Source organism: Leptosomus discolor, chromosome 5 (genome assembly GCF_034619465.1).
Source record: "Leptosomus discolor isolate bLepDis1 chromosome 5, bLepDis1.hap2, whole genome shotgun sequence".
Classification (NCBI taxonomy): Eukaryota; Metazoa; Chordata; class Aves; order Leptosomiformes; family Leptosomidae; genus Leptosomus; species Leptosomus discolor.
Window position 1 is genome coordinate 43,706,080 of NC_141395.1, and position 25,676 is coordinate 43,731,755.

At 39.4% G+C, this 25,676-nt stretch overlaps 1 protein-coding gene across 2 annotated transcripts in view; it reads left to right on the top strand.

The window, feature by feature from the left end:
• PCNT (pericentrin) overlaps positions 1 to 25,676 on the top strand; it is a 100,959-nt gene that overhangs the window by 51,580 nt on the left and 23,703 nt on the right. For both annotated transcript variants that reach the window (XM_086466221.1, XM_086466222.1), the window contains 11 exons: positions 5,723 to 5,952; positions 6,397 to 6,516; positions 7,051 to 7,071; positions 8,416 to 8,643; positions 12,456 to 12,626; positions 14,000 to 14,152; positions 14,727 to 14,897; positions 15,163 to 16,284; positions 22,536 to 23,054; positions 23,975 to 24,080; positions 24,526 to 24,680. In XM_086466221.1, coding sequence (XP_086322347.1) covers positions 5,723 to 5,952; positions 6,397 to 6,516; positions 7,051 to 7,071; positions 8,416 to 8,643; positions 12,456 to 12,626; positions 14,000 to 14,152; positions 14,727 to 14,897; positions 15,163 to 16,284; positions 22,536 to 23,054; positions 23,975 to 24,080; positions 24,526 to 24,680 — 2,996 coding nt within the window. The remainder of the gene's footprint in view (positions 1 to 5,722; positions 5,953 to 6,396; positions 6,517 to 7,050; positions 7,072 to 8,415; positions 8,644 to 12,455; positions 12,627 to 13,999; positions 14,153 to 14,726; positions 14,898 to 15,162; positions 16,285 to 22,535; positions 23,055 to 23,974; positions 24,081 to 24,525; positions 24,681 to 25,676) is intronic.

Here is a 25,676-nt window from a genome sequence, read left to right on the forward strand (position 1 = left end):
GAAGAAACCAGCACCTCCGTCTCCGTGTCCCCTCATCAGGAAACTGTAGGGAGCAACGAGGTTGCCCCTCAGCCTCCTTTTCTCCAAACTGGACAAACCCAGAGTCCTCAGCTGCTTCTCACAGGACATGCCCTCCAGCCCTTTCACCAGCAACTAGATCAGGTTGCACAGAGCCCCATGCAACCTGACCTTGCATATTTGCAGGGTTGGGGCATCTACCACTTTTCTGGGCAACTTGTGCCAGTTGCCCATCATAAAAAAAATTTCTCCTTGTATCTAGTCTGAATCTACCCTCTTTAGTTTAAAACCATTACCCCTTGTCCTGTTGCCACAGGTCCTATTAAAAATTATAGCACATATGTTAGTATTAAAAGTTATGTCTGTCTCTGACCTCTCATACAGCATCTTAATAATATCTTACCTTAAGAGAAAATTGAACAGTTGTGCAGATTGTCTTGGCTCACAGAGCCTACACTACAGTATGGTAAGCAGAGAGAGAGGTGAGGGAAGACCTCTCTTCCCCAGGGGAAAGGCAGAAGAACATAAAGAGATTCAGGGGCTGTAACTGAAACTAAATGTATGTTGTGCTTGCTTTGCAACAGTGATTATGGCCTTGAGTAATACATCCCACAGGAAACGCAAAATCATTCCATGATATTGTTGAACACAAGCATATCTGTGTGCCATGGAAATATTTGAAAGATTACTAGTCTGTAAGTCTGTCCCAGTGAGTCCTGCTGGACGGAATTCTGCTTTGAATCCCCTGGCAGGAACTAAAAGGGGGGATTGAGGCATTAATTATACCATCTCTATATGGAGAAAATCGTGAAAAGAGAATATTGATTGTCTTAAATGCATAAGTGACTAGCCAAGAATGTTGCAACAAACTTGCATGGTTATAATGTGAAACCATTTCTGTAGTAGCTCCAGTCCAATTACAGACATGAATCAATGTATGTCATTAGGAGCTTTGTGTCATAATAAAGGTGAAATGCCGAATGAAGGGTAGGCATTATCTGTATTCCCTATGAATTTTTAGTGATTTAAAAGATGGAATGGATCACAATGTCCTATTCTTGTCTTGTACACGTCTGTGTGTTTTGATTTCTAGGAACATCTATTGCTAACGTAGCACAAAAAGAAGGTTCAGGTTTGTAATGATGAGTGTGGGTGTTCTGGTTCGTGTTGTAACACTCAGTGAATGAATTGGTAGTTTTGATTTTATTTTAACAAAGAGGAATAGTACTTCATAAGTAGGCCTACATATTAATAATCCTACAGGGATTATGAATAACTTTACAAAAAATAAATTAATTACTTCTGTGATGCATCAGCATCTGAAAACAACTAAAACTAAGAATATTTAATTCGCTGATCAATATTGAAAGGAAGAAAAATTGTTTGCTGCTGTTGGGTGTAAAGTGTGTTGTGCCATTATCTTTGTGTTTGCCAGCTTCATTTTTCTTTTGAGGAGATGGAGTGGGTTGTAAGCTTGCTATGAGCTTCTGATGATACACGGTGGGCTGTCAAAATGATTACATGAATTTAAAAGGGGGGAAAAAAGAAAAATATTTGAGGTGATGTAAAATAGAGAGCTAATAAAATACAGCAAGAACTGAAGGAAGTCTAAGGGAGACTAGAGAAATGTAATTGAATGGATAGGTAGATCAGAAAGAAGAAAGAGGGGAGAGTAGAATGGTAAGGAAGGCTAGTTATGGGAGGAAAGATAAAACCAAAAACAAGCAAGAATGATCTGTAGAGTTTTACACTGACTCTAGAAGACTAATGTCTGTAGGTGCTGAACTGAAAGAGGCATCTTTTCTGTTTTTTTTTTTTCCTTTCCTCCTGAACTGAAGTGTGCATACTCAGCTCCAGAGTAGCAAACATTTAAATCTGATAAATTCATAGCTGCCATGATTATGTTTTTTGTCTACTCAAAATATAATTCTCTTATCACATTTTTAGATTGATTTTCTTTATATGCACATACATATTTGTAGATGTGTTCTCTTGCATATTCACTGTCTTCTGTTTCTAGACTTTTTGTTTTCCCCCAAAGGGTGTGAGCTGGCTAAACAAAGTCTCTCAGGTGAATAAAAAAAAGAATTATCTAGGTAAATTCCAGTTAGAGGTAAAAAGCTGCCCTGGGCTGTCTTGCCTATTGCTATATCTTTATTCCTTCTGTCCATTCAGATCTCCCTCAAACACTGTTGTTTTTTTTTTTTTTTAACATATTTTTGTTAATCATCTCACTGTCCTGAAATTTGCTGCTGCCTGCTCAATGAGAGAGAACATCTAACCTAACTGGATATAGGGTATTTGCGGATTGGCGTTATCTCAGTAGCTGCAATCCAGCAGCTCATTAGAACTTGAACAGTTGCATTTGCTGCAAGTGCTGAGCCCTAAAATTCACCCCCCTTTCTCCGACCCCAGCCATCTGTAGTACTCTTCCTCTGGTTCAGAATTGTAGTATGTGGAAAATACGATACATAAAAATCATATTGTTTGGAGTTGACTGACGTGGCTTATTCCTTGAAAAGCTGATTCTTCCTCCCTGTTTTGATGTGGAGTACTAATATGAGTAGAGTGGCTTTGCTAATCAAATGCACTTAGAACGGAGCTTGGCATTTGTTAATGATGATCTTGGGATTGGGGAGGAGTGTGTGCTGGGGCATTACCGGAGTGGAGTTGCATGATTTGAATTAGCATTAATAAAATAGCAGGTTTGTCACTATAAAGAAACAAACCGGTGATCTGATGAGCTACTTGTGTTGTTTGAAAATTTATTTATGCACTTGTGCTTAAAAAAAATAATTTAAAAAGTTAAAATTGCACAAACAGATTACACTTAACTGGGATTGCCAAAATGTGATACCTGCTTTCTATGAAATGTTTCCAATTCCATGTAAAATCTATTAGCCTAACTACTTTTTTACATTAGCTTGCATTTCTGTCTGAGGAGATGATCGTAATTGTGGGATTTGGTCTCCTAATAGAATTCAGACTGTTGTCGGCTTTTTTTCTGGACTGTGTGTTTCAGCCTTGGATAACTTGCTGTGTCACATCTCAGGATGGCAGGAGGCTGTAACACCTCCAAGTGGGTTGCGAGAAAAATTGCTTTGGGGGAGCCTCTCCATTTACCTGCACTTGTTCTGCCAGAGCCTGAGCTATGGCCACAACTTAATGAATATTTGATTAGGAAACTTGAAGCTTAGTTCACGGGATTACATAGTGCTGTGCTAGAAAAAGCAGGGAGTGTGGCACAGCGATTGCCCAGTTCTTGTTACTATATAGGCATCTGAGATACCGCTCTTGGTAATTGTGAGTTTGCAGAATTAGTGTTTGGAGTGAAACATTGCTGCCATGTAGTTGTGGATTGTTGCTCAAATCTAGAAAGTAATGCCCAGGACTAGGGCTTTTTGAGATATGTAGTCTGTGTGTATATGTCTAGCAGTTCCTTTATTAATCCTATGATTTGTATTTATCAGCCAATAGCAAACTTAAAATGGCAGAGCCTGGTGCCAGTGGACCTGTGTGTAGGGGAGGGCAGGGCTCTTAAGGCATTATCTAGAGTGACTGCAAAACAAAATTTATTTTTTTATCTTTTGGATGGTGCGTGTCATGCTCTCACAGTAGCAATGTACACATATGCTGTGCATCTGGAAGAATTCAAGTGATGCAAGCAATTCTGTGTCCGTTTCAGTTGGTTTAAAAAGCTACAATGGGTGCTTAGCAAATCTGGCAAATAGTTAAAGGATCTGGTACATTTCCCTATCTGCTAAGTTTTCTTCTGCTGAATTAACCTTTTAGTTTTATCTTGCGTATTTTAATATTGTCTTAATGCAGAGAAAGTATAGTTGCTACAATAAGAGAACGAGGTGACTAAATCATGGAATCACAGGGTTGCTGTGGACCTCAAGAGCTCGTTTAGTCCATATTTTTGTCCCAAAACAGAATCTGCTTTACTTGTTTTCTCTTTGTCCAGCCTCTTTAATTTCCAGAGGCAGAGACTTCACAGTCCCTGCACACTTGTGTTCCATTGTCCTTACTGTGGTGACATTTTCCCCAATGTTTAATGTAAATGCTATCACATTATGCTAAGCTCGTGACGCTTATCTTCTTGAGCACAAACATAGAAATGTTCATGTTTCTTGGCTTGTTTTTTAAAGTGTCCTCAAAATTAATTAAATACCTGTGGATAGTGTAGTGCTAGAAAAGATGTTGTAAGGAGGCTGTGGCATCACTTTTGTTTTTGAAGGTTTGTAACAGGAGCTTAAAATGATGTTAGGTCAGAAATCATGTGGATTGAGTTGATTATGCTTGGAAAAAGGGAATTGCCCCATTCTGGGGACTGGGCTGGATGACTGGTTAAGGTCCACATTGGAATCATAGACTTGCCGCCTTCTCTGTGACTTTGTAATTTATGACTCTGTAATTTAAGATTAATTATAGAACATTTGAAAAGTAAAATGAGCTGTTGCAGGACCTTGCTTTAAATACCAAATAGCTGGACTTCTATTGTCATATTCAGGTTGCTTAGCTATGTTCACATTAAAATAGTTTTGCTCCAAGTACATTCACAGTACGTCTCAGTTTGTCTCCTAAACAGTGTATTCAGTGCGTCCAACTGATTGAAAACGCAGTTTGTGGACATAAATTAGCTCTTGATAACTTACTGTTGAGCTATGTATGTTTTCCTGTGTGGTATTTCTTTTGCGGTCTGTATAGGGCAAATATGTGCCATCTCTTTCCCAGGTGTTTCTTCCCTTTGTAGCCTCAGGACTGGACTAATTTTCTGGAAGCGTTCTTTTTCTCTGGGTTTTAATCCCCACTCAGGTTTAGAGAAAAAGATTAACTTTGCTTTCTTGTAGCAACTAGCTTCAGGGCAGGGCTGAGCGCTGGTGGCCACTGAAAAAATGAACTAGGTGCTAACTGAGCAGTGTAGACATCAGCAGCAGCATCCAGCATGGCATGAGGCAGAGGAGTAATTGAGAGGCTGACCTAAGACTGGGTCTTGGAGGTCTTAGGAGGACCTTGGCATGACAGGTTGGAGAAACTGAGATTTAGTATTGAATGTCTCGATTGGGAAGAGGTTTGAAGTGAGGTGGGGAGTTGGGCTGAAAGGGGGTGGCAAGGACTTAGAATAGAATAGTGAAGGATGGGGCAGTTGGAAGGATGGGTGTGAGAGAGTAGGTGGCTGAAAGTGGGGTGTGGGGCTTCTGCTTAGGGATGGAGCACATCTGGAATGGAGTGAATTTGGAGGATTGAGGATCTGGTGTGTTTTTGAAAGTGCCTCTGGGGCAAGAAGAGTGTGGAACCGGGCTTGAGAGGGCAAGGAACTAGGGAAGGAATCTGAAGGACTCCTGGTCAGGTGAGATGGGGGGGGTGGTCTCTAGAACTGTGAGGTGTCCAGGGGTGGAGGTGAAAGCTTTCTATGTGCCCAGAATAACTCCAACCAGGATTCACTTTGGGGTTGAGAACAGATGTCCATGTTCTCCTTTACTACATCGAATAGCCATCTTAATCAGAGATAGCTTTCAGAGGCACAATGGGCAGTCAAGCGTCAGACTTCCTTTTGTGTCTCTTACAGACCATCTCAGGAGATCTTTTCCTTTGGCTTTGATGCTGTCCAAAATACCTGAATTCAATCTCATCTTAAACTCAATTTGATTTTTGTACCCTGCACCAACAACTTTGTTGTTATTTTTGTATTCTTATTCAGGTCTACTCAAGGAAGTTGAATTTTTAGCAAAGGAGAAATTGGAGCTTCAATGTCAGGCAGAAAAGGACCATTCCAACTTATGCTCTCAAATGAAAGTTTTGGAGGTGGAACTGGAAGAACAGCTGCATAGTAATCAAGACCTGGCTACCCAGTTATTGGAGGTTGCTGAATTAAAACAACAAATTCAAGTTCTTGAAAAACAGCTTAAAAAACAGCGACAATTCATGGATGTAAGCAAGCTTGGTGCCATGTTTCCATGGTTTTGGAGGTGATAAATACCCCTCTTAGTTTGTGACTTAGACTTGGAAGGTGGTTCCTAAAATGGAATACTATTCTATTTTGTTTGAAATAAAGACCTTGGTATTCTGGTCTTGTAAGAGAAAAAAATGGTAGTTTTTTAATTCCCTTTCTGTAGTATTGCAGGATTTTTTTTTTTCCTTTTTATTAGTTGCCAGTTGTAGTTAGTATGTACATTGAAGTCAAAAAGGTGGGTTTTTTCCTTTCCCTGTAGTTTTAGTTATGCTTTCAGGACTACTAAAAGGTGTTAATTATTTTTAAGTGAGCATAGTTTCTTCACCACAAAAACAACCCCCAAATTTTTCATGTACTCACTATTTGAATGAAATGCAAATTTTCTTTAAAAAGATTATCATTGACTCTAGTTGGGTTTACAGGAACAAGCTATAGAAAGGGAACATGAACGTGATGATTTTCAGCAGGAAATTCAGAAACTGGAAGAACAGTTAAAACTTTCAGCAAAATCACAGACTTCAGGAGAGCTCAGAGAGTATAGGGTGAGTAAAATCACACTTGGTGTCCAAGGATTTTGTTTACTACAATTAAATACCAAAACCTGTATTGTCTTGGAGGACTGACCTTGAGAGGTTGTTTTGGGTTTTGTTTTGTTTTGTTTTTTTTTTTCCCCCCTCTCTTGTCACTCAGAATGCAGATTTTCCCCCAGCTGACTGGACTGCATTTAGGCAGTGAGAGTGTACTTACATTATTTCTTACAGAGACAGAAATAAATGTGTATGTGCATTACATTAAAGTTTCACAGCCTGTGAGTCTGGTATAAATGGACTGAGAAGGACAACAATATAGTCACTGCTCTACAGAGTGCACCTGAGGAATGACTTCTGTGTTCTAGACATGTTTAGTTTTTCCAACTATAACAGTCATAGTAAGATGTTCTTTGTCTGCATGCCTTGTCCTATTTAAGTTTATATATCAATCCTTTTTTCACATGCTAATTTTTTTGATGCTTGGTTTCAAAGGTTAACTTCTGCTTTTTTGTTTGTTTGTTTTTTCCATAAATCAACATTGTACAGAACTATGAATTGATTCTACAGGTATGAAAACCAGCATGAACATCTCTAACATTTCTTTCCTTTTCCTTTCAATCCCTTCTATTAATTAACTCTGCTTTGGCTTTTTTCCCTGTTCTTGATGTGTCAAGGCTGCTAGAGCTTGACTTGGAGATAAGGCTACGTATTTTAGGGTGGCAGAATTCTTGCAGGGGGTGAGGAACCACTTTCAGTTTAATTTCCTGTACATAAGGGCTGATATATATAAGGAAAGTATATGTGCCTGTAAACTGTTGAAAATGTAATGTTAATCACTTTTGGTATTCCTAACTAGTCTGTGACACTCTCCATGCTTATTAATTTGACTAAATTAACTCTATTCTTCGGTATTTTGGTAGAGGGTATTTTCGGCTTTAGTAATGTCTGTACAATACTTTGAAGGGGGAAAGTTTCTATTAATACAAAGAATTTTCATTTTGTAATTTTGAAGTGGAATTTGTGTAAATTGAGCCACTTATTGATGAACAAAGCATTTGTTTTGCAAAATCTCATCTTCCTTGCTCATTGATTTTGAGCAAATTATTTCTCCTTTAGAAGGCTTCCCATTGCTTTCCTACCTGAGCTTGCTTTTGGTGTGCTTAATGACTTTCACTTCCAACAAAATCTGTCTGTCACACTTGGTTCTCTCCTGCCTCTGTTACCCACCAAAGCTCCTAGCCTTGCCTTCGCGCTGACTGCTGGGATGAATGAGTGACTGTTCTCCTGCAGCTCTGTGCATGATTGGATCTCAGTGAGCTCAAATGCAAAATTGCGATCCTCTTCATATTTAAGTGATTTTTGGAAAAAGAGTACCTGCTCTAATGTTGGCTACTGTGAATCTCCCCTATTTGCATTCAGTATGTTACATTGCATATTTACCTTTCAGTTCTTAGTATCTTCCTTTAAACTGGAAGTCCTTGAAGTAATGGAAGAGGATTCTGAAGCTGCAGAAATACATCTAATGCTGTTAGTAATAATTCATGTAATCATGGGGGGTTTTAATCTTAAACAAACAAAACCCCATCAAAACCCCCCCACACACCACAAGACCCCTTTTGATGACCATCAGGCCTTGAGAGTGTGCCTTCATCCAGTACTTTGCGAGAATACTACAAATATCGAGAGAGTAATCCATTGTGTATTTAAAAAGCTGCTGCATTTGGAAAACAAAATTTCAGGAAGTTACTTTTTCATCCTTTCTGTCCACATCTAGTTTTACTTTTGTCTGGGATTTTAGCACTAGTTTAGTCCATAGTAAGACTCCACCTGCTTTGCCATGAAATTACTCTTGCTTCCAACTGGAAGTTTGTTATATTGCCTGAATATCTATCTGTATAATGTGATTTTTAGGTAGAATCTTTGCAAGCAGAAATAAAAGAGAAGATAGATGATTACAATAAGCTGTTGTTAGAAAAGGAGCAAAACCACCAAGAAATTTCGGCTCGTGATGAAGAGATAGAAAAGCTGGTGGCACAGATACGAGAACTGGAGCACAGCAGTACTGAAGTCTCAAAGACTGTACACGACATGGAACAACAACTGCAAAAAATGAAGAAAGTGGAAACCGAATTAAAACAAGTAATTTTAAATACTTATTTAAAAGGGAGTGGCATTACGCGGACAGTGTCTTCATGGGGGACATCAATGGCTGTGTTAGTGTTGCCTGAGACTATCCCTGGCACCTCGTGGTGAGTTAAACTGTTGGGTTAATAGCAGGTGTCACAGCCACTGTTCTAAACAAACTCTGGGTTTACGAACTATAAGCCTACTTACTGTAGAGACTGCTTTTTGACAGTTGTGGTGTTTGCATGGATCAGAGCTGGTCTTCTGCTTCTCTGAAAGTTCCCAAGAAGATAGTGTTACTGAATATAAACATCATGGGCCTTCAATAAGTAACTATGTTTAAAATCATATTATCTTAATTAGTAGCTCTTCTTGCTGTGTGACTTTGGAGCCAGAGCTGTTTGCCGTACTCTGAAGTTTTTAGTGCTTCATTACTACTGCAGATTTAATCACAGCTTAGAGTTAAGAACTGCATTCAGTTTAGCAAAAGTATTTGTCTCTTACCAAACGTCTGAGTAACCTTTTCCGCCTTCTTAAACTAGATGTTTCAGTTTCATCCCAACAATTTTCCTTGGTTAAGTATCGTTGGTATGTCTGTCAAGTTTGAAGATTTGAGATTGGCATGACCTAAACTAAGTTTATTAGTTTAATTGCTAGTTCTGTGAATATTTACTTCCATTATTTTTCCTTTTAAAATATTGAACAAAGTTATTTTTTTGTTTTAGCTTCAGCTAACATGGTATAGACTGGCCAGTTGTAGTTTATTAGTTACTAGGTGTTATTAGTTTATTAGGTGTTAGGTATTCCCATCTATTTGGCCCTTGGGAGACTGCATCTGGAGAACTGCTGGGTTTTAGGCTCCCATGTATGTGACAGACATTGTCATACTGGAGTAAGTCTGACAAAGGACCATCCAGATGGTCAGGGGGCTGGAGCAAATGATTTTTGATGGGAGGCTGAGAGAACAGGGTTGTGTGTTTTTGTTGGGTTTTTTTTTTTTTTTTTAAAGCTTTGTAGAGATCTTGTTGTTGTCTACAGCCACATAATATGAGGTTATAGAGAAGATGCAGTCAGACTTGGAGGTGCATAGTGAAAGGATGACAAGATATGAGCATAAACTGCAACAAGGGGAATTACAGTTAAATGGTGGGGGAAATGATCATACTGGGGGCAGCCAAATATTGAAAAAGGGGCTCAGAGTGGCAGTGGTGTCTCTGACTTGGAGATGTTCAGGCTTTGTCTGGCCAAGGCCCTGAGCAGAGCCAAGCTGGTTCTGCTTTGAGTCAGAGGTTGGACCAGAGAGCTGTAGAGACCCTTCCCAGCTTATGCTAGCCTGTGATTTTTATCTCAACATACAAAAGCTGTTCCCATTAGCCTTCTGTTTGGCTTGCCTTGGAGGGATGGAGACTGTGATAGTATAGTTGGCAAATTGCTCTTGTCTCTGAAAGCTTAGCTTTCTGTTAAACAGGCTTTCTTTATCCATGCAAATTGAAAATATTCTTTTAGCTGTCTGAATGTCCCAGAAAATTGGTCTTTCTTAAAAATCTCTAAATAAACCAAATTCAGACCCTTTTTGCTTTTATTTTTTCTTGTTCCCAAGAAACAAATTTATTAGCTTTAAACAAGGTTATACTATTCAATCTGCCAGCTGTATGCATTGTAATAGCTTGTCTTGAAGAAATTTCATGCAGTAAGTGCCAACAGAGCTCTAAGAATGATTGCATGCCATGCAATTTTTCTGTAAGAATACACTTGATATGAATGGCAATTACAGATTTTTATGGTCCCCCAAATTCCAACATATGAAAAATGTAGGTATTGCAGGTAATGGAGACTAGTGCTAATAAGAAATAGGTCTGGAAAGAGTCGTTTTGACTATGGAACAGTAACTTTTTGTGAAGAATGCTGATGAAACTCACAGCTAGCAGATCCATTTATCCTGTGCATGGAGCAGGTCTTTGGTTTTTCCTGGTCGAATTCCTTTTGGTTGTTCAGGTTGTTGATCTAGAACATCGACGCTTCTGGTTGGGGTAGTGCTGGGAGGACTAATCGTCCTTTTGTTTGAGGTCTTGAAAGTGGGGCTCATTTGGGGCGTCTGCTGTCCTGTGTATTTTGGTATCAGTGAAAGAAGAGAGTGCATTAGGCTAATCTGTCTGGGCAGCCAGAAGGAGGTTTTACAGTGAAGGTGCATTACATAAAGCTCTGATTTATGCCTGGGTTGCCACTTAGTTTTGCTAGGGTCTGGGTAGCAACTTCACAACATAGCAATGGGAAAATGCTAGGAGGAACTTCACTCTTGTGTGCAGAGCCATACTGACACCATGAGCTACAGCACACTTGCAGCTCTGCTGTCCCATAAATGCAGGAACATCTGAGGTGACGCAACCCAGTTCTGCAGGAATCTGGATTTCCCCGTTGATACTGGAGCTTTTTTTGTAGTGATCAAGATGGTGTGGGTAATGTCTTATTTTTAGTTGATATAAAACAAACAAACAAAAAAGTCTCTTGTTGTTGCTTGGGTTTTGTTGTTGTGTGTGTCCTTTCATGTATGGCAGCAGGATGCCTGAAGGGCTGGTTAATGTCATAGGTTTTATGTGAGGGCAAGAAGAGTTTTCATTTTTCCCTTCAGGACAAACAAATGATTTCTGTGATGGATGCTTTCCTACCAAAACAGTGCAGGTGATGCTTTTGTTTTTATCCTGCCAGTGATACTAGGTGTGAATGACCTAGATTTTTACCCAAACTGGCTGTCTTCCCTATAATTTCATCTTTCCTGTTGGCTGCTGTGTGTGCCTGAACTGCCTGCAGAGCTGGCCTGAAAGCCAGTAGGGACTGGCTGGGGCTAGTGGGTGGAAATCAGACAGCCTGTTTAGTATGACCGTGAAGGTTTGGACAACCATTTTCAATACTTGGTTTTGGGCATGCTGTTTTGATAGTGTGATACAGTGTGAACTCTGTAATTTTTTTTTTTTGATTGATGCTTCTTTCATTTTAAGATCAGAAGATGCTGTCCACGTACGCTGGATCTTAGTTCTTTTTGTTTAGAGAAAAGATGGTCAAACTTTACATAATGCTTTGGCAAATCATATGATGAGTCTAAAATAACCTTTCTGTTAGAGGTATGTGTGGTGAGCTATGGGCAGAATAAGGGTTGAACAGCAGAGGCAGTTGCTGCCTTATGTTTCTTGCCCAGCTTTCCTTTACGGTATTAAACATAGATATGTATACCCACTGTTTGGATGACTTCCAAAATGAAGCTTTCCTCCTTGCACTATCCAGGTTCTGAGAAAGACCAGAGAAGTTTTTAAAATAAAGAAATAAAACTACGGTAGCTTGACAGACTACAGATCTGACAGAAACTTAGCGCTGGTGCTTCGCGTTCTGACTTAACATGATGTGTTTGTAGTAGGTTTTTGATCTACCTAAAACTTTCAATCTCTTAAATTAAATTAAGTCTCCACCTCTTAAATTTTGCTTGGCAAATATATGGTATCATAATAAATTTGGAAATGGCTACAAGAACAAGATGTTTATGTTATTAAATATATAAACCACTGTGTAATTGAGAAAGTATAATATATCACTGAATGCTGAATTTTCAGAAGTTGTGAAATATGGGTTAGAAAAAAATAAAGGGGTTAAAACTTAAGTGAGCTAAAAACATTCAGTTGTTTTGAAGTCCTATTTCTTTATAGACCATTGGAATTACATACTTTTTTGTACAAGGGTTTGTCAGGGATGATGAAGTATTTTGGCAGGATTGTTCTGGATAGGTGGGAGATGTATATTGACAACTAATTCTAACATTAAAAAAACGTATTTTGCAGGATAAAGAGGCATTGCAACAGCAACAGTACAATAACCTGATTCAGATCTCTGCCCTACAGTCTAAATTGGATGAAGCAAGGCACAGAGTACTGGCAGACAGCAGTTTTGCACCAGTGCTGAAGGAGCAGTTACAGGCAGAGCAGGAAGTAGTTCAGATGAGAGAAAGAGAGGTAAGTTTTGGTAGGGTCCTGTAGACTTCGGAGTCATTCCCCTAATTGCAGAAACACTTTGTACAAACTTGTAACTGGGAATTTGAGCCATTCAAAAACCCAGTGACTAATGTAGTAAATGTGCCTTCTTACCCTGTGTTCTCTATGCTTTAGTGTTAACTAACCTTCCTTTTTCTTGCTGTTTGTTTTGTTATTCCCCTGTCTGTCCATCTCCAATCCTACTGGAAACTGTCTTGTGATGATTCACATCAGCTTTAAGACTGATCAATATCTGTTGTAAACTGATTTTCCTTTCCTTCCAAAGTTGGAGTGGAAGGTAGATACATTTTTGTTTGAGAGTGAGCGATAATGCCTTTGAGAACAGGAAGGACAATTACCCATAATGGTGTCACTCAACCTTCTCTATTTTGTGAGCCAGAGAAAATTAGCGATGAGTTCTTGTGCCAAGCTAAGCTGACCCACAGTTTAATTGGTCACGTTATTTAGAACTTTTATTTGGTTTACATGCACAGATACATACGCACAGGCACACACATGCCTGCTGTATGTTTATATCATATTATATGATTTTTACAGTATCTGTAATAAACAAACATACAGTCTCGTTTGGGATGTGCAAAGAAGAAAAACATGGGTGATCCTCCACTTAATTGTCCACCATTGTTTCAAGAGCAGTAAGGTAATGATATGTTCCTTACAGATGGAAGTTCCATGTCTCTTAGGAAGTCTGACTTCAGGAGCCACTAAGCCTTTTTCTTTCTCAAAGCCCTTCTACCTCGCTACCTATGAAGGCAAGAGAGGATAGAAGCTGTGGGTGGCAAGATCACAGTTTTTCCAAATAGCTCTTTGCTCTCAAGCTTTCAAACAGCTACAGGCAGAGAAGCATGTAGTTATGACTCTGAGGGCTGAAGGAGTCAATGCTCAGAACTTTTTTTGGTTGCTGTGTTATTTGGATTAGCACTGCAGTGCTAATTTCTGTCTTCTAGGAGAAGGAGAATGGTGATTATGTTAACTGCTTGTGTTACATTAGACATCAAATGCTAACATGTCTGCTGCTGTTCTGTCGAATTACATCAGTGAAGCCTTGATTGTTCATAACACACGTTAATGTGTCTTTTATAAGCAGCTAGACTTTTTAAAAGAAAATGAAAAACCATCTTAGCAGTACTTTGGTTTTGCAGCTGAGGAGCTATAACACTGGCTTCTCTTTTTATGTCTCAAGTATTCTATTAATGCAAATAGATTAGAGAGAGTTTAAATCATAGAATTTGCTGAAGTTACTTGTTCTCAGTAAATAAGGTGATGAATCGTTATCTTTTCTGCTTAAATAAGAGGACTTAATTGAAACAACTGTTTATTTTCTTCTTTTTTAGATTGCAAGCTTGTTAGACCAACTAGAACAACATAAAGATAATTTGGTCAGTAAAAATGAGGAGATACTGCAGCTGAAGTTGCAGTTAGAGATGCAGAAAAACCTTAGCACTTCCAGCATCAGCCAGCTTCAGTTAGAGAATGCCCACTTGAAGGTAGGTTTCTTTAGCGTTAGCGTGCACCAGCTAAAACTTCAGAGACCTCCTTTCTTGAGTGTTGTGGTCTTCATCTCATGATGTGTGTTCCTCTTGTCAAGGGAATATTGCACTCCTGTTACCGGGCTAATGCTGGTTATCCTAGAACAAAACCCCCCCAATTCATGCTTATGGCGTTATCTTCCACAGTCATTTGATTTAAATCTAAAGCGTATCTTTTTTCTAGCCCTGACAGATTATGGACTACAGTGTTGGCATTTAGTAAACACTGCACAGTTGCATGTGTGTTCCTAACCTCTGCAGCTGTAGCAACTGTTAGCAGTTAGAAAACTGGTTGGTTGTCAGGCTGGCAACTAGAGTGTTCATCTGGTACCTCCAAAGTTGAGAAAAGTTGTGGCAATCTAATCCAGTGGTACAAATCTAAACAAAGTAGCTGTAGTTGTGTTCTTGAGTTCTTTAACATTATAGTAAGGAGGGGAATGTTTAAATATGGCCCTTGGTTCTGTTCTGCCATTAGGTTGGGAGAAAAAGTAAGTCCTTTCTAATGAGATTGCTGGGGGTTTTCTCTGATCAGAAAGATCTAACAAAATTTCATGTGAAGCAAAATCAGGACCTGGGTAGTGGTGATTTCTCAGCTTTCTCATTCCCGCAAGCACTACTTAAAGAAAAGAATCAAGAAATCAATGACTTGAATGAGCAGATGAAGAGGCTCCAGCATGAGCTAAGGAATGCTCTGGAAGATAAAGTAAAAGTACTTGCTATATGTTCATTGCTTGATTTTTGAGGGAAGCAAGGTGTACATAATCTTGATGTAAATGAAATCTATTTGATAATTCTTTTAGAAAAGAGAACGTTCTGAGTAGCTACCAGCTGAAGTGTGCAATTATTCCTGCTGTTAAATGTGTGAATTAATGCCAGTGTGATTCAGAAGAAATATGTAATTTAAACTCTATGTGCAATAGTAATTCTGCCAACATACAGTAATATTCAGACCTTATCCTTTTGCTCAGGTTGTGGAATACCAAACATCAGAAATTGAAGAACTCAAATTACTTGTCGAGCACCTTTGCAGTGACCAGGAAAGGCTGCGTAAGGACAAAGATGAGGAGGTAGAGCAACTCCATGGAGTAATTGAGAAGCTTCAGAAAGAGCTGGCGCAATTTGGACCGGTATGTCATGAAGTGAATGACAACCAAGATGATCACTATCAACTTGAATTGAGAAGGCCAGTGGAAAACCTTCAGAATGAGTTGAGGAATGGACTGATAGACTGTCAAGTTGATATTGATCCAAACAGAAGAGATGCATTGCTGCTGTCCAAAGTGAGAGAACTTCAGGAGGAACTGGAGCTTGTCTCAACTGCTAGAGAAGCTCTGCAGAAGCAACTGGAAGAGAAGGAATCACAGTTCACATTGGAAGTGGAAGTTTTGGAGAAAAAATGCCAAAAATTACAAGAGTCATCAGAGCAGCACGTTGCAGAGCTAACCTCTCTGAGATCACAGTATGATGCACTTCAGGAAGAGTACAGCCTTTTCCAAACACGTTTTTCTCAGAGAGAGGTTGAAGCAAGGATGACTTCATCTTGCATTCAAGAACTTGAAGATACTGTGAGAGAAAGGGAAGCAAATATTCCAGAGAAGGATATGCAAATGAAGACAATGGCAAATCAAAGAGAAGCTGACACAACAGAGTTGCAGTACTTAACCAAAAAGGCAGCAGAGCTTCAAACCGAGTTGGAAAAGAGAGATGCAAGTCAGGCTCAAGATGTTTATAGTCTTCAGTTAGAAGTTTCAAGACTTGATTTCCAGGTGCAGGCACTGAATCAGAAGGAAGTAGCTTATCAGAGAGAAATCGGTGAACTGCAAGTTAGCACTGGAAAACTGAAAGATCAAATTGAGGTGTATGTGAAAGAGCTTGAAGCCTTACGATTGGAAAGAGGTGAACTTATTTCACAGTTGGAGTCATACAAGCCAAAGGAGCAATATGATCATGAAGAGACTAACCTTCTCAAGCTGTTCTGCCGGCGAGAAAGAAAAAGCAAAGCTCTTAAAAAAGGAATGGAGGAACTGGAAGAACTGGAAGCAAATGTTGATCAGTCATTTGCAGAACTGGCTTCCCCTACTGATAAACTGGTATGTGATTTGGTTTTTAATAGTATTACTTGTTTTTTAAAATAATCCAATTTTGTATGTCATATAGAGCCCTGTAGTTTATCCTTTTCAGTGGTGTAAGAAAGGGTGAAGATGAATACTGTGGCATAAAAATGGCTGTGGTGAGTCAGTTGAAGGCTCTGTCTATCTTTGTGTAGTTTTTCCAGAAGTGACTAGAGGCAGATGCCTGGAAGGTCTAAGAATAGGGCAAGGATGCGTGGAAACCTAATCTAGTCAGTTGCTCTGAGCTGGATACTGTTTTGGGCATGGATCCTAAGGTATGTATTGGGTGTAGGCAGCAAGGTGTTGGCAGCAGGGGAGCTGCAGGGAGGCCTCCCTGAGACAAAAGGCTGGGGCTGCTTCATCCTGGGCACAGCTGGTTCCACCACAGGATGCAGCTGAGCCAGTCAGCCATGGGCATGGCACTGCTGTGAAAACATATTTAAGAGGGGGCAAAATGCTACACAGGCAGTGAGGAGTGAGGGGGAAAAAGTGTGGGAAACAGCTTATGGAAGAGACCATGCTAGAGCAGATGTCCACACTGCAGGGGAGGAGGCAGAGGAGTTTAGAATGAAGGAGCAAAATTGAGCCTGGGGAGAAAAGGCAGGAGCAGAAGAGAGCTGTTTCAGTGTTTGTTTCCTGCCATCTATTTTAACGGCAATAAAGTGAATACATTTTCCCCCAGTCTAGTCTGTTTTGCCTGTGAGAGTAAGTAGTAGGTGTTATCCCTGTCTTTACCTCTCCCCATGAGCTCTTTCCATCTCATTTTCTCCCCCTGATCTGTTGAGGAGGGCAAATGAGAGAGTAGCTGAGTGGGCAGCTGGCCAAGGTCAACCCACCACGAACTAAGAGGACTATGTTTGCCACGCTTTATAGTTGTCTTGGAGAACTACCTGGAAATATTTTGTCACCTATCATATCGCTTTAGAAATCTTTATTTACTGTGACTCTCTCTCTTATTTACTCTGTATCTTTTCTAGAACTATTTGCTCCAGATAACTACAGCTCTCTGAAAAACAGGTCATCTGAGTCCTACTGCTTTCCAAAAGTTCATATTAGGTTATCTGTCCTATACCAACTTACTGTCTTCTAAGGCTGGCTTACAGAGTTGATAGGTGTTGGTAAGAGGGCTTATATGAAAAGGGTTTCTGAGTGCATAGGAAAAGAAAAATTAGGTGTCAGGCTCATATGGATTTTGGGAGTCCTGACCAGCAGTATTGTATTGGTATAGAAAATCCAAAGTAGTTGACTTATACTGTACTACTTGCCCCTTTGTAGTGGGAAGGAAAGATGGCTTTTCAGCACCAGGTAGAAATGATGGGGTTTAGGTAGAATTACTGGGTTTCTGAGTTAGACAAAATGAGCTTTAATATTGGTGTCACTAATGGTAGAAACCTACTTACAGAGTTATTGTGATGTTACAGAATGTTTCATGTTACTTTGCCATTTTGCTTCATAGCCCAGCAATCACAACAGGATGCAGTTCTTTGTTTTAAAACCTACTCAGTAATAACAGTGGGTTTTCATTAGGCTTTTGTCTGTTATCTTTGAGCTACACTGATGTATTTAGGATATATCTTACTTAAATTACACTTGAATGCCGCCTCTCCTTATTTAAAGAAATTATAGGGTAATCAGTATGTAAACTCATTATGTTCAGTTTTTAAGCAGAAATGAAGAGTGTAGCTATGCAAAACGTGATTGTTACTGGTGTTCGTATTTTTACTTGCTTAGAAGTTCTAGTTTGGATCAGTGCCATTTGCCTAGGTGATACTACATTCAAGGTCTGTCTTGGAAATCCCTTAGAAAAAGGGATCGGGTGGGCATAGCGTTGAATGACCTATGCAGAAGGACGTACGTCAGACTGTTGAATGATTGTACGCAAGGCAGCATCAGAGTTCAGCCACCTGACTTCCAGTGTAGTGGTCTACTGGACCATGTTACTTATACAGATAGTGATTGTTAGATCCCTGTTTGAAGACCATAAGTAACTGCCATAACCAAATACACTATGTATCATTACTGGCTATGGTTTTTATGTCCTTTATAGGTCTCTCTCAAGTTGTAATAGCCACTTGGTAGTAGCAGTAATTCATGAGGTCACTTACCAGCTTTCTGGTGGAAATCACGTGCAGCAACATTGTCTTTCTCTAGTCCAGAATAAGAGTACAGCTGCTTGATCTCATCTTAGTAATGATGATTTATTACAAGCTTACATTACCAGAATATGCTGTGTGAGTTCCAGCCAATTGCATTATTTATGCTGTTTGTCATGTAAAATACATATACAGTGTGCGGTGCATGCACAACTTAAAAATAATACTTACTGGAGATATAATTTAGGAGTGTATGGAAAATATACAATCTATATGAATATGGAACCAGCTTACATTAAAAATATTTGTCCTTTGAACACAATGCAGGGAGAATTAAAGGCTATGAACACTTCACAGAATGAAAATAATTTAACTGTAAAGATGGCGTAAAGAAGAACTTAATTTTGAATTAGGTTCAGTAAAAAAGGAGTTAGGATTCAGTGAAGAGAGAACTGGTAAAATTTTGAAGGATATTAAGGTATGCTGGAATTCTGGGGCCAGAAATGATTTAAAAATCACTTTTCAAGTAGAAACTTAGATTCTGAAATGTTTCAGTTCATGGATATATGCATATTTCCATGTTTAAATGCTAAAAGTTTTAAAATAAGCTGAGGAGGGATGATCATCAAAGTTGGAGAATATATTGAGTCAAAGTAAGTAAACTACCATGTCTTCAAGTGTTCATTATGATAGACCCTTTCCTGTGGATCTAGCTCATCCCAGTATAAGGCAAAGTGTATTTGGTTTAGAGTACCAGCTAGCTGAGCAAGATAGTGACTGTGAGCCTGAGAGCTCGAGAAGGGGAGAAATAACAACATACTTCTGTTGTTCTAGTATGGATTAGCTAAATGCCATTATAGTGAACATCTTCAGAGGAAAAGAAACGACTACTGCTTGCAGTACAGGGACAGAAAACCCACAAGAGATACTTAAACCTGAATAGTGAATGAGAGTTGGTTCAAATTGTCAACATTGAGGAGCCTTTGTGTAATACTGGACATAATGCAAACAAACACAGCATTACTAGAGGAGCGAAGAAACCTCCTACAGTTATTCTTGGGAACAATTTAAAAATTAGGAAATGTATTAAAATGAAAGTTGGAGGAGCAACTAAAAGTGTTAAGCACTTACAGCTAGCACTAGGCTTGAAACAGGCTAAGATGGATGGTTAACACAAAAGTGTTAAGGTGATGGTCTAAAATAAGAGAGAGCAGTTATTCACTGTATCTTACAATGTAAAAGATATGGAAGATGAAACGAAATTTGCATAGTGGCAGGTTTAAAGTAAACTAAAAGAAGTATCCTCTCAAAGAGTGCATCATTTAGGCTCTTAGCCACAGAATCTAAGAGCTCAAAAGAGTAATTTTATCTTAAAATTACTTATATATGAAGTGATTGAAGGAAAACATCAACCAAGAATTTTCAAACAGGAAGATGTTGATTGTGTAGACCTTGGATTGCAGGGAGCTGGGCAGGCATGCTTGGGGGGAGTTACTGCTTTGCAAGGACAGGGCTCAGCTCTGCTGTCTGGGAGGGTTCCTTTGCAGAAAAATTGTTCTAGTCCTGTTAAACCTTCCTCGGGATGATGGTGGTAAAAAGGGCAGCAAGGAGGGAAGACAGAGCCCTCTTAAAGCAGTGGGTGGGCCAGCTTGGGAGGGGCCTTTGAGAGGCTTCAGTGCCTGGGGCCCTGGAGATGAAAAAGTGAAGGCAGCAAGGCAGCCAGACCTCCTTCTGCATAAGTTATGGAGACGTTAGGAGAGAAGCTGCAGCTTGTCATGCTCAATAGATGTTCTGGAGTCTCCCTTCTGCCACAGAAGAGGCACAGCCTTTGCCATGAGCTCACCTGTGCCTACTTTTTCCCTTAGGAGTTTCTGTATTAACTGCACCAGTTAGCCCTGGAATTATAGCAAGTTGGGCACTAGCCTTAGGGTTCCTTAAGCACTTTGTGATGGCACACTGGATCCCTGAAGTTATAAGCATGAGAGTAAAGGTATTTTTGTTGCAAATCTGCAGTGGTAAGAAAAACTTATCTACACAAAGTTAGATGAGTAGAGACGTCCTTTATTAACGGTGCGCACCGAGGACATGGGATCCTTCCCAAAGATGTCCGCCTGCACATTGCAGTCAACAAATAGTTATATATTAAATTCATACATATTCAGTCTATACAATGCATATTCATTTTCATCCTCTCGATGATTGGTTCTTTTCTTGCTTCCGATGCAAATTAGCACGCAGCCTCTGTCATAGTCTTCTATTGTTCTCTTTTGAGTAGGTGGTATAATTTGGGTAAGTGGTCTGTGAGTCAGAGTTCTTGACCACTCCTCAAATTGACCGTGTATGGTCAAGGAACATGTCCTTGGCTCTTGGCTCGTACCTATTTTGGTCACGATTCAAAGATTATACACAATGAGTACCATAATAAATCCTGTCTAGCAGACATCTTGGACTATAACACATTATTCTACTTCCTAACCACTAACAGATCATTGGTTAATGAATACCTTAGGTCTGGAATTTTACAGAGGTATGCTAGCAGCATTGGCAATACAGATTTTATTTTATATTTGATCATTTATTCCATTTGAGACTTATTTTCCCAATATAATCATTAGTCTCTCCTACTAATATTCACTAATTAGAATTCTTGATCTTCAAATCAAGATGGGAAAAGTAAGGGGGTTTCTAAGCAGTATCCTAAAATCCTAAATCTGGTGCTTTTTGCAACATTTTTATGATCATAGAATAGTTTGGATTGGACAGGTCCTTTAAAGGTCATCTGGTCCAACCGCCCTGCAGTGAGCAGGGACATCTTTAGCCACATCTCTGATGTGGTTCATGGATGTTCCATTTGGACGTCAGCCTCCAAGTTGAGCAAGTAACAGGCTTAGAGGCTGAAAGACAGGAAGCAGGTTTGACTTCTTGACTTCTGGAGCAAGCAGTGGGAGTTGTTGAAGCAGTGGCTCCGCAACAGCAGCCTTCCCATGGTGTCTGTAACATGCCTGCTTGTTGAAAAGAGCTTTAAGGTGATAGAAAAGGAGCAATAACTTCAACTTAACTTGGGAAGGGAAGAAAGCTTTTTTTTAACAGAAATGCTGACTTAATGAGAGCCCTTACAGCAAAGTAGGCAGGGCTGTACCTGCATGCTCCATAGCATAGTGTTGACATTATTCAGATGTCATTGCAGTTTGAAGGTGGAAGTCTAGCATTCCTGGTCAGTGACCTTGCCCTCACTACGGGAAAGATGCTGGAAAGGTTCTGTGGTCGTTCAGATACCCAAGCCCTGAGGCTGGAAAAGAGCTAGTTAGGTGCAAGGATCACAAGAACTGAGGGAGATGGATGCCTGTTGAGTGTGTTTGCTTGTTGGCCTCTGTCAGAGATGGTGGTCAGGTGGAAAGACTTTGGTCTGAGCTAGTGTATCTGTTTTTACAGAGTTTGAGAAATGGTCTGCAGTGTTGCTGATCACCAGAGACCTAAGTCTGTTGTTTGGTGCTTAGAAAAATAAAAAAATTAAAAAATGGGTAGAGTACCCTTGTGGGAACAGGATGCTAAAATGTACAAGTATGGCCTTACTAAAATTTAGGATAAAGCATGTTGGTGTGTATGGCTGCTGCGTGTCTCATGTGATGGGACATGTGAAGTTGGTGTTGCTCTTCCCTCCAGTTACTGGAAGTAGATGGTTGACAGTTTCTCCTGCGTTGAAATAGCAGGCATAGGAACCATCTGTAGACTTCTTAACCATTTTTTCCTGGTGCCTTGGGTCAGGAATTAAGCCTTAAGATAGTTCAGGAGATTTGTCCAGTTAGGAAGGCAACAGGTTTTGTTTTACACTTATTTGAAAGTAGGAAGACTGTCTGCAAAGTTTTTCCTGATTGATATGGAAGTCAGCTCTGCAGAAATACATTTTTTTATTGTAGAGATTTTTTCTTTTCTCCTACTGATGATATGTTTCAAAAAAATCCTTGTTCACTGGCATAAAAAATATACTAAAGTGTTGGATCATTTTTACCTAAAATCTGGGAATAATAATGGCTACAGCTATTAAAATTGAGAAGATCTTTTTGAATGCATGATTTTCAGTTTGTAAAATCCTATTTAAATTCTGTTAAACAATTAATATGTGTTGTTTCATTGCAGGAAAAAGATGAACTTATGATTGACTTGATGACTCCCAATAGAAATCCAAAAACTCAGATTAAGCAATCACAAGAAAATGTCTTGACTCAGGAATTGGAAGCAATCAGCAACTCTGAAGAGGAGCAAGATTTGAAAAAGCATTGCCAGCAAATGTTGGAAATTCATCAGACTCCTGATTCTCCAAAACACAATGTGACTAAAGACACTTCGAAAGACTTTCAGAATTTCATTGCAGGTATGGCTTCATGTGGTTCACCTGAGATTGTGAGGAAGCAAGATATAAGCATGGAACTTCAACCAGTGCTTCATCTGACACCCTTTTTGGAAGCTGAAAGCACAGATCTTGAAATGATGCATACCAGATCATCCATGCAAGAAGATAATTCTGTATTGCTGGGATATTCTAACCTCCATGAAAATGGCAGTGAGGAAGCAGTGGTGGGAGTAGATAGAAAATCTCCGGCTTTCTCTGAAAGCACCTACTCTGTTGATGATGATCAAGATATGGAGAAGATTTTGGTAAGTGATATTTCATGTCTGATTTCATTCTAATTAAATGAGACTGCTCAGCTCTGTTCCTCTTGGATCAGTGTTGGGCCATTGGCTCCAAGGAGTGGTAACTCACACCCTGAGAGGGGTAGGTCCAGTAACGTTCCGGATGTACGATTGTTAGTTCCTCTCTCACTGTTGGATAGTGGAGCAAATTCTGGCCGGTATTAAAACAATGTTTACCACTGCTTCTAATAATTGAAAACAGTCTTCCAAAACCTAAAAATGAGTGATAAGCTGCTTACAGCAGGCTTTGTGTCCTGCATGTGTCTATGCTGCTGATGTGGCATCAGTAAAAATACGGGTATTGCTCTTGTGCTCTCAGAAGATTTGTTGAGAGGACTCTTCAAATCCTGGTGCTTTTGCAGTGACACTACATGGAAGTAACTGATAAATTTGTGGTGATACTTCATGTGCAAGTAATTGAGCTAAAACTTGTAAAACCTTTTTTGCTTCTTTGGTACTCAGTTTAGTGTGACAGTTCTCCACTTAGGTATATCTGTCATTGAGTATTGGAAGAGACTGTTTCAAAATTGGACAATGGAGGTTTTTCTTTTTAATAGAAGTATTTTGTATATTTATGTCTGTATCATTTCACAGGAAGATAAAGTTTGTACTTCGGAAAATTAGTATTTTTGTGCCTTGCTCTTGAAGGGCAATTAATTATAAATACATGTCTGTTTTCTAAGACCATTCAAAGGGATTAAAAATCAGATGGAGTGGGTTCCAAAGACCACCAGTGTTGCATTCATCATGGTATTTGCCATCTCTAACATTATGATCAAGTAGGCATTTGCTAAAATCTGCACTAGTAACAAAGTTGTTATAAATGCAGAAAACTCTGCAGCTGGATGTGGAAAACTAATTTAATGTGAAAAATTATTTCCAAGCAGATGCGAGAAGCTGATAATCTAACTTTAACCCGTTCTGATTTACAAGATGATGTAAGATCAAGAGCATCTGCCATAGATGTGATAAGCGATGGATATGGCAGCAGTAAGTTTAACTTTGTTTGCAGATTCCTTTCACCTTTTGTTAACATTGGTATAAAAATATTAGAACATTTCCTTGTTCTTCCATTTTATTTTACTGTAGATCTTTTATTTGAAAGCTATGCCTTCCTCAGATGGTTCTTTGTTTAGAAAGACTTGTATATTTGTGCTAGTGGAAGTCTGGTTTTATCTATTCACCTTTACATACCGAAAAGGAGGCACAGGGTTTTAGTGAGTCCTGACTTAACTACAACACTTTCTCTGGTGCTACAGGCAACTTAAAACATTTTGCTTGTTTAAGTTAGTTGAGATCTCAACCAAATAACTTCAGCTGACCCTGCATTCATCCTAGCAGAAGAAATCATGGTTATTTTGCAAGGGGTCGTGCTGGCTTCAAGTTCTTTTCATCTTTATAACACTTGTGGGGGTGGGGGGCTCTCTTTCTTCAGATACCAGCTCAAATTTGGCAGCTAAACTAAAGCAGGAGCTACAAACGTCAGACCACCTAGATGCCAGTTTCATGGCTTATCTGCAGTACTGTGAAATGTTTCCAGATGTTATGGAATCAATGAGAGAAAAGGAAATACTTTCACCACAGCTGAAGGTAATAGATGATTAATATAAGCATGCTATCAAATTGAAACTGAAACAGCAAAAATGAAATGCTAATATAAAACACAGTTAGCTGCTACCTTTACACTGTAAACTGTTCTGTAATGGTTTAAACTTCAAGTTAATTATAGTTCTTGAGTCATTTTTGCATCTCTCATGTGACAAATTTACTGACATTTATCTTGCTTGTACTTGCTAGAATTGAAAAAGTTTTGCTAGAACAGCAGTGGAGATGTTCCAGAATGTAGTGGTACAAGAACTTACTGATCTGATCTATGGGTTTGTCTTTGAGGCTTTACGGAAAGCTGTTTCGTAAATAAATATAGCTAGCTGACATTGTGCTCCCCTGCCTATTCTTATCATTCTGATACGATGGAGAGCTGGGGAAACACAGAGTCAGTTCAAGGAGCATGTAGAATATACAGAAGACTGAGCAGTGATTGATTTTTCTAATCAGTAAGGCAAGTTTAAGAAAGTATATGCGTCGGACTCTTTGGTTTGGTTCTGCAGCTGAATGAGCGCTCAAGCGTTCCAGGAATTCCAGCTGGTGAAAGGGAGAAATTCAGTGCTCCAAATTCTCATCCAGGAGGCTGGTGAAAAGTACATGGGTAAGTGCAGTAGGCTATGGGGAGTTCAAATACTTGAAGAAACTTGAAAAAACAGAAACTGGAAGAAATACACTTCCTAGGAAGTGAATGCTGCCTCCTAAAACGTTTAGCAGATTCTTTCAGCTTGCTCAGTGAAACAAAGGAAGATCTATACAATGAAGGAATGCTGTGCAACAGGAGGGTAAGCCTGAATTCAAACTCAAGTTGATTGGCACAAGTAGCGCACAAGATGGAAACTGGACCTTCATCTCTGCTTAAGGCAGAAGGAAGAACCTTCCCACGTCCTCTGAAGTGCCCGTTCATAACAGACATGATGCTCTGGGATTAGGGAATGCAGAGCACATTGTGTAACTGATGTCATCCAGGAAAAGCTAATCATG